The 8,940-nt window shown below is 47.5% G+C and overlaps 1 protein-coding gene across 1 annotated transcript; it reads right to left on the bottom strand.

The window, feature by feature from the left end:
• Positions 1-1,026: 1,026 nt before the first annotated feature.
• On the bottom strand, positions 1,027-8,486 carry RBM15 (RNA binding motif protein 15). The gene has a single exon (XM_030561212.1). It carries the CDS (start codon positions 8,413-8,415, stop codon positions 5,548-5,550), a length of 2,868 nt encoding a protein of 955 aa, XP_030417072.1. The 5' UTR covers positions 8,416-8,486; the 3' UTR covers positions 1,027-5,547.
• Between the last annotated feature and the right edge of the window lie 454 nt (positions 8,487-8,940).

The following is an 8,940-nucleotide window of genomic DNA, read 5'->3' as shown; positions in this document are numbered from 1 at the left end:
TAACAAAGACTGGCAAACATAACACGAGAGGTTTCTGAAGCCAACGATGCAGCAGTGTTAGCTTCCTCTTGAGCTCTGGTGTGGTCAAATGCCCCGAAGTCTCCTGCAGCAAGCATGGAGTTGTACTCCTGTACTGGAACAGCCTTCCAAAGCTCAGGAGCCCCCGTACAGGATAATGCAGGAACTACAGCATACAATTTTTTCACAGGTGCCTCCATATTTTCCTCTCACAATCTGTACTACAAACTGAGGTGACTGCAAGCAAATGTGCAGTTGTACCTATGAAACGATCAGGGTGCATGCACATCCAAGGCGTGTGGAACATTTGCTTCAAAACTGGCCAAAATAAGGCACTGATACCAATGCAAACGTTTTAATTACAAACTAGCTCTCTGGAATTCTTCATCCATTCAGAACTAAACCCATCACTGCATAACTCTGGTGAAAAGCCCCTGGAGATGGAGGAGCTCCTCAAAGTGTGTCAGGAAAGGTTTTATTAACATCATTTAACACTTTTTAATGAGACTCATTTTTCTTTTCTTTTGGCAATTTGGTGCAAAGGTTTACGTGCATGATTCAAAGCAATTTCACACTTTTTCTTCAAATTAAAAAAAATCAGAACTAAAGCCAAACAAGTTGGGTGAACAAAATAAATCAGAAACTTAAAATTCAGGAACTCCAGCTCTTCAAACCAGCGAAGCCCCAGACTTGCACACTGTTCTGAGGCTTTTATGGTGTTTTCCCTGTTTCTTGCATGCCCGCATCAGCACCGTTTCCTCGTAAAGATGAGGAGTTAGCAGCAAATGACCCCCTTCACTGCAATCAAAGGGAGGTGCCACAGCAACACAATGAACTAGATTCTTCAGATCTGATACAACAGGATGGTCAATATGAAAGTGATGGTCTCCCTGCTTCTTGCTCAAGACCCACAACTATCAGATCAACAACTGAGCAGCTGCAGCAAGTACCCCTTAGCTGCAAACAAAGGGGTCAAAGGTTTGTCGTCAATTCACTTCCAGGCAGAAAAACATTTTCCTCAAAAGAAACAATTTATTTAGAATGAAACAAAATCAGCTCAACTGTGAGCGCATGTTTGAGTGACAGCTACTTTTAAGCTGTGTGAGCCATAAAAAGGGTATTCCTTTACTTTTCCAGAAATCTTGTGTACACAGCACAAAGCAAAGAGGTCATTTTTCCACTTTAAAACACGGGCATTGGCATCACAATAGCAGATACACAACTTTTTTTTTTAAGCTGCCATTTTAGTAAAATGCACAAATACTAAACAGATAAGCTTTCTTCCATCAAGAGGCCCATGTAAATTCCACATGAGCCACAACTTCTCTTCGCAAAGGTCCATTAGAGCTTGGAATCCCATGTTATCTTCCGCAGTCCACCAGCTTTGCTTGCAGGAGGAAAGAAAAGGTAAACATTTGTACTGAAACAACAACAGGTTTTCCCCTCCCCACACTATACAGATGAACATAAAAAACAACAAGGCCTTTCTAAGTATTCTACTTGGACTTTGAAAAGCACCAATACCACCCACCGGCACAAAACCTTGAAATGAAGTCACTTTCTGTATATAAATGCATAACAAGTAATGCAGGTTTTTTTTGGACTGCTGTTAAACTAGGTTTACAGGATTGAAGATATACAGGATTGAAGATATTCAACAGGTTTCTAACAGCTAACAGAACATGTCAAAAATCAGCCATGAGGAAAATCAACTGAATGGTTTATAATTCACTTGATTTTCCTCAAAGGACATTTCCTGAAGGCAACTTCTCAATAAAAACATGAAATGTAGTGTTACATGTTGATATCTTCTCATTTTGCTGTATAATTCCAACAGCAGGATGCACTATAGCAAAGAGGTCAACTCAAGGATGCACTTAATAAACAAAACTTAAGATGTTACTATTCAAGTAGTATTTCTACTCCACCATTTTCATACAATTAGAACTGCATGAAATTAAATTCATTTAACATTTTCAAAATAATATGGTTTGCTTTGCTTTAAGTCTCATACAAAGACTACTTTTATGTCAAGTTTAATGATTCATTGGAGTAGCTGTCCTTGGTTTTTACTTGTAGAAAGTCATTAAGAATGGGAGGCAGGGGGAAAGAATCCCAAATCCTCTAGTTACACGGCAACAATTTCTTCAAGTCTGGTATCTTTTCATAGTAGGCTCTTAGCAGGCTCCCAATAAGCACTGCTGTCAACACTGAATTGGGAAAGGATGTCCCCAGAAGCCTTCAAGCAAAACCTCAGAAGTCTTTAGACTCTCACCCCACCATTTTGTTCTCTATTCCCCACTAATACTCAAGGCCCTACACACCACAGCTAACATCCACTAGATGGTTCCTTAAGCTACGCAAGGAACTTGTGTTCTCTATTCTCTGCCCTCCATAGGAGGCTGCCTCCAAAATACCTTCAACAACCATTGGCAAGAAGAGACATCTGACTGAGAACTCATCCTTCTTTAAAAAGGTTTAAGACCTATTTGTCTGTGTTGCCTATACCTCTCATCTCCCCTCTGCGATCCGTGCAAGGGTGACATCACTGTCTAAACCACAGAAGTCTATACCTTGCAATAGTTTGAGGTAGCCTTGAGATTCACGCCACAGCGCCAGCAAACAGACTGTACACTAGATTCAAGCAAACAAAGCCATTGGCTAACAGCCAAGAGAGTTGTATAAAGTTTGCAATTTGTAAAAATCTAAAATATTAACAAAAGTATGAGTCACTTGAGGTTCTTTCCCCAAAGTATAAAGCACACTATGAAATGATGATTCAGGAAAGGGACATCCCTTTTCCACGCTAATTCAGTACATTGTATCTAATGAAATATAGGAACATCAGCTGCACACAGCATTAGAAAAGATACTGAGCTCTTACCAGAGCCACATAATAACAAATATAACCAGAAAACGTAACTCTGCTAAATCTGTTTTACTCTATACAGAAGTGGCATTAAATATGGACTTCTGCTAGCAGTCAGCTATGGCAAAGGAGGTTTAAGTGGACAGTTATTCCAATGCTGTGCGCTTCTATAGCGCAAGGGAAAATACAGCCAAAAGAGCTGTATTAGAATTGATGCAGCCTGTGGCTAAGTGCTGTGTCAAAATGTTGCCTGTCACTTGTTTTGACTTTATGTACCCTTAAAGGGTTTTCAAATCCTTGTTTGCAAAACAGAACAGCAAATAAACCAGATTTAACAGAAGCAGATACCTCATTAAATAAGAAACCAAGAAACCTGGAGTTTGAAGTACAATCTTGTCCATCCCATGTTAATTTTCAGTATAGCACATCTCAAGCTCATAGAAGCCAGAGATAATGAACATGACTACTTAATTTTCAAGGAAAAATGAAAGTGCATCCAGAATGCGCCTTCCTAGGAGGACTTCCTTAAGTGTTAGTTGTCAGAGATTTGCTGATAGGTGTACTCTGACCCCAAGTTTGGTTGGTTTCTTTTGTTTAAAAAAAACAAAAACAAAAAAGCCACCAAAAGGTGTTTGTTGCATATGACAGTAACAAACACTGTTCTTGGCAAGTTTAAATGTTGAATACAAACAAGCTTACTGCTAGTATTTTACATTTTTGAATTCCCAGTGGTAAAGTTGGATGGGTGGTCTTTAAAACACTAAGAGTAATTAGCCCAGTGCTTTAAAGTGATTCTAACTTACTCCTGCAACTCAAATTCAATGAGGAAACTCACTGTAAATGCAACAAATGCTTAAAGGACAATGAAATGGGCAACACAGCATCTGTGATGAATTACATGATAATATGCAACATAGACACCAGCTAAATAAAACAGACATTCTTTGTCACAAGTAGTGAATATGCTAAATTACCTACAACATATGGATCATCCCTTATGTAATTGGTGCCATTTCCAAAAATACCACAATTCTCACTGTTAATAGCAAGACAAACAGCTGCATTCTGCCTTCTATAAGCCTATTACAGTCATGCTGAAGGACAATCCAGAAGTCCTGGATTTTACTTTCACTGAACATTAAGAGTATTAAATGAGGTTTGTAATTTTAGTTTAGAAAAAAGGAGCAGCAAAAACTAGTTTTAGTCAGTAGTGAACAATGAATACACTACAGGGTCTGAGTAAGTCAGTGTCACTTTCACACAGCCGCATTTCAAAAACCATAGTTTAAACCTAGGGAAAAAGAAGACCCAAGTTCAAGATCATGTTCATGTTTCTACAAAGAAGTTTGTAGAGTGTAAATAAGTATATTCATATTTACACTTCATTTGGGGACTACCTAAAGTGGGGGGCTTTAAAATGTTTTGATCTCTGTTTTTTCCCTAGGTTTTATCAAGACAAGGGAGAAAAGCATAGAGAAAAATTTAAATGAAAATGAACTAGGTTTGCTGAACAAGGTGAACTACTTTTTCAACATTTTGGAGAACTTTTAATACTCTGCCAAAATGCTAAAAAACACTGCAGTCCCAATGACTATGAAACCTCACATAATGCCCACTCTACTGTACCTCAGAAGACAGACAGCAGTTTCTTTCTATTAACAAAGATAAAACGGTGATGAAAACTTTACATAGTTTAATTTTCACAGAATTAAAAGCCCTCTCTGAAGAGTATACTTGTCTGGAGTCTGCACTGTGGAATCCACTATACTTGCAACTCTGAAAAAGGCAGTAAAAACAAAAAACCCATCAAATGATTAGTTGTTCTTAAAGCACCTACTTGTTTCTTGCATACTAGAGTAAGCACAAGACATTCAAGGTTTGTAACAAAGTCCTCACCTATTTACCAAAATCTTACTGCTACAAACCCAAAGTGCATATATGGGATACAATGGAACTCAGAACAGGAGGAACACACCTGTTAAAAGCATACCTTCTGGGCATGCATTTCTGTGGACTGAGTGAAATCCTCAAATTAATACCTACAAAGGAATTCAATGTTCGAGCTACAGTGTACCACAAGATGAGGTGCTAGTCGCTTAAAAGAAATCAACCTTGAGTCAGTCAACTCAAAGTGAAACCATTCAGGTGCCTGATAAAGGACTTATTTAACTTAGGGCTACCGGTCTAAGGCCTTCACAGAATTTCAAAGACTCAAAATGAGTCAATGCCAGTCCACTATCTGGTATGTGGTTTTCTGTTTAAACTACTTAGTGCTTTATACCTGGTCTTTTAAGTTTGTAATTCTAGAGAAGTTTTTAAACCTGCTTTTAAAAAAAAATGATCAAATGAAAAAAGTTAAAATTAAAAAAGAAGTGGGAATTTTTCAGTTTTAGTTGAGGGTAGCAGGGAGGTTAAGCCTGCTTCATTGATAAAGGATCCTCAAAATATCCTACTCAGGCAGAAGGCTAAACCTTCCTGGCTTCTAACTATAGAAAACTGTAGTTACAGAAAAACAGGTGGGGAAAATTGGCTACAAATAACGATCTAATTAAAAATAATTGTGGAGTTGGCTAAGGCTGTATCCCATAGCACCTGGCACACACTGGAGGGGCTGTGTGGAGGAGAAATAGGCAGGGTTGGATACAGAAAACACAAGGGCTTTAGGATGCACCACGGACAATGATCATGACCAGATAGTCGTCCTCTGATTTGGCCAGGGCCTTGGCCGTGGAGTCCAGGAATTGCTGGGAGAAGTCGCAGGGTGGGAAGGCGTGCAGGACCCCGCTGTTCTCCTTGTCTTTGTTGCCCCCCACAGGGAGGCTGATCACTCCGGCAGCCTGCTTTTGCTTTAGATAGGACACGAGGTTCCTGAGCGGCCTCTGTGTGGAGGTGGTGACAGCATCACTGGCCCCAGATGAAGAGCGATTGTCCGAGGTGCCAGGCACAGCCAAGAGGATGGCATAACCATTGGGTCCCGCCACTTTAATACGGCGGGTGACTTCATCAAGCTTGGGCTGGTCCAGGCGGAGACGCTGGGTGATCTTGAGCTGGGCCACTTTGCCACCAGTTGCTCCCTCCACCAGGAGGCTGCTAGCTACACTGAGGTCCCCCTGAAGCAGGTGCATGTTGGACGGGAAGTTGCTATTCTTCAGCAGGAGCATTCCCTGCCAAGCCAGGCATAGTTTGGGAGCCCCGCCAGCCTGTGACGTTCCATCTTGCTGCTGCTGCTTCTGGGGTGGAGGTTTGAGCCGGGACCCTCCACCACTGCCTCCTTCCGTGGTTCGCTCGTCCTTTTTGGCTGGGCTCTTGCACTCTTGGGCGGCTGCTGCAGTGGAGGTGCGGTGCTTCCTCTCTCTTTCAGCAGAGTTTTTGCGGTCACGCTTTTCATTCTGACCTCGTTCAAGACTGCTCCTGCGTGGTTCCCGAACAGGTGATGGCCGCTCCAGCAGGAGCAAACGGGAGGATAAGCGTTCTGTGTCACTAGCATAGCGTTCCCTGCTCCCACCAAGGTCAGGACTGCGGTCTGGGGGAGAGGCTGTGGCCAAACAATGTCGCTTACGGGACACAGATGAACGCTCGCTATCTGGAGAGCGGTCTAAGTGCCGGCCACCATCCTCTGCCAATCTTCGCTTCCTGGGTTGGTCCCTACTGCTGCTGGTGCCACCCAGCTCCCTCTCTCCTCGGTCCCGTTCCAGGGACCAGCCATCCCGTCGGCACTCCAAACTTTCCAGTGGGTCATAGGCAGCTGCTCGATTGCTCCTGTCCCGTACAGGTGGTGGTGGTGGCACCCAGTCTGCCTCAGGATAGAGATCTCTGTCGCGGTTTCTATAGAGCAGTGGTGGTGTCCTGTCCCGTGCCCCCCGAAGTGGGTCTGGGGGCGCTCCACGGTGAGCCCCAAAGGCAGCTGCCTCTGCTACTAGCTCATAGTGGGCAGGCGGTGGTAGGGTCAGCGGTTGCAAGTAGGGTTGCTGGTAGCGATGCTCAGTGTCAGCAAAATCCACTCGGAGGCGGCGGTCTGGGCCACCCAAAGGGAAGCCACGCATGTGGGCACAAGCGGCCTGAGCTGCGTCCAGGCTCTCATACTGAATGTAAGCCCACGAGTCTCCTTTACGATAGTCAATAGTGCGAATGGTGCCAAAACGGTCAAACTCCCTTGCCAGGGCAGCCAGTGGCACCCAGGGGCCAAGGCCACCCACCCAAAGCCTGGTGGTAGGAGTGGCTTTGCCATAACCAATTTTGATAGGGTTGCGCAGCAGCACCTTTCCAGACATAGCTAGCTTGGCCCGGTGTGCCATGTCCAGATTTTCAAATTTGAGGAAGCCATAGGTGCTGGTCTGGCCACGACCCGGACGCTTGATGTCCACTTCTGTGATGACCCCGAAGCGGTCAAAAGCCCGGCGCAAGTCCGACTCGCTCACCGTGATGTCCAGGTTGCCCAGGAACAAAGTGCGGTTGGCTCTCTGATCATCTTCAGGACTGATCTCCTCCTCACCCGCAACTCCTGCACCTCCTCCTCGGAAGCCCCCAGCAGCTGCCACTCCAGCCACTCGCTCCAGCCCATAGGCTGGCCGCACACGGGTATCATAGAAAGCCCCGTAGTCCCGTTCCCTCTCCAGCTCCCTAGGCAGGGGAGGTGGCGGAGGCAGGCGGCCCAGAGCGAGTTGCTGTAGCCGGTAGTCTCTGTAGCCCAGAGCCCCTCCTCCACCCGCTGGCGACAGCGCCCTCTGGGTTGCTCCGGCCGGGGGGTGCCTGACAGCTGCGGCCGCTGCAGCCGCCACGCCCACAGCCGCGGCCCCATAGGGAGAATGAGAATCCTTGTCCAGCAGGGCCGGGGAGCGGCTGCTGCGGCGCCGGCTGCTCCCCCCGACGTAGACCGCTTCGATCTTGAGCGGCCGGTCGTAGAGCACCAAGCGGCCGCGGGCGTGCTTGGCGGCGCGGGCGTCCTCCGGCCGGCGGAAGTTGACGAAAGCCACCCGCTCGTCGCTGGCGCCGGTGCCCGGCGGGAGGCGGCTGATCTTGACGCTGACGTCCCCGAAGCGCTTGAACTCGTGGAAAAGCCCGTCCTCCACCGCCTCGTCGCTCAGCGCCGAGCCCAGCTCGCTGATCTTCAGCGTCTTGTACTCGCCGCTCCCGCCGCCTCCTCCCGCCCCGGCCGACTCCGACGAGGAGGAGGGGGCCGGCGGCGCCCGGGACTCACCCCCACCGCCCCGGCTACCGCTGCTCCGGGACGACTCCGCGTTCTTGCTGCTGCTACTGCTGCTGTAGCCGTGGCGGCCGGAGCTCACCGCCGCCCCCGACTCGTACTCGCGGCTCCCGCCCCGGCTGGCCTTGTCCAGGTGCAGGCCCCGCCGGCTGCTGCTCTCGCCGGAGCCGCCCGCCGCTTTCCCCCCGTTGCTGCCGCCCGCGCCGGAGCCGCCGGGCTTCTTGCTGCTCCGCTCGGCCCGGGCCGAAGAAGAGGAGGAGGCCGAGTCCTCGCCGCCACCGCGGGACCGCTTGGCCTTGGCCGGGGAGCGCTCCTTGCCCTTCATGGCGGCAGGTACCTCCGGGACGGATTCCCCGACTAACCGCCGCGCTCACACACCTGCCGCCATCTTGGAACCTGCCGCGGAAATGAATCCCGCCCACCTCTCACCCATTGGACAGTTAAATCATCACCCGCTCCCCTCATTGGAAAGTGAGCCTGTCAGTAATAAGTGGCCCAGGAGTTCCCAAGGTTCGCTAGCGGAAGACCCACCCACTCTGAGGTTGTGATTGGCAGGGAGGTCTGTCTCTCCTTACAGATTCTCGCGCTCTTATGGCTCAGTAGCAGTTGACCCACCTCGAAGGCTCTTATTGGACAGCTCTGGAATCTCATCATTCTGATTAAACAGTCAGTCTGTCAATCCTAACGGTTCTCGCGCTCTCGCAGCCCTACTCTTTATCGTTACTTGGTCAGGTGGCATAGTCTCCTTTCTATGATTGGTGGAGCCATCTGTCATTTCTAACGGTTCTACTTTGTGGCACCAGCATCCCGCCCCGCCATTTCCCATTGGTCAGAGAACGCTTCATCCCTT

Source organism: Gopherus evgoodei, chromosome 4 (assembly GCF_007399415.2).
Source record: "Gopherus evgoodei ecotype Sinaloan lineage chromosome 4, rGopEvg1_v1.p, whole genome shotgun sequence".
Taxonomy (NCBI): Eukaryota; Metazoa; Chordata; order Testudines; family Testudinidae; genus Gopherus; species Gopherus evgoodei.
Note: the sequence above shows the minus strand (reverse complement) of the source record. Positions and strands in the feature narration are given on the sequence as shown.

What these genes read in the sequence shown, in the direction of transcription:
- RBM15 (XM_030561212.1), bottom strand. Translation starts at nt 8,415, where the DNA reads ATGAAGGGCAAGGAGCGCTCCCCGGCCAAGGCCAAGCGGTCCCGCGGT.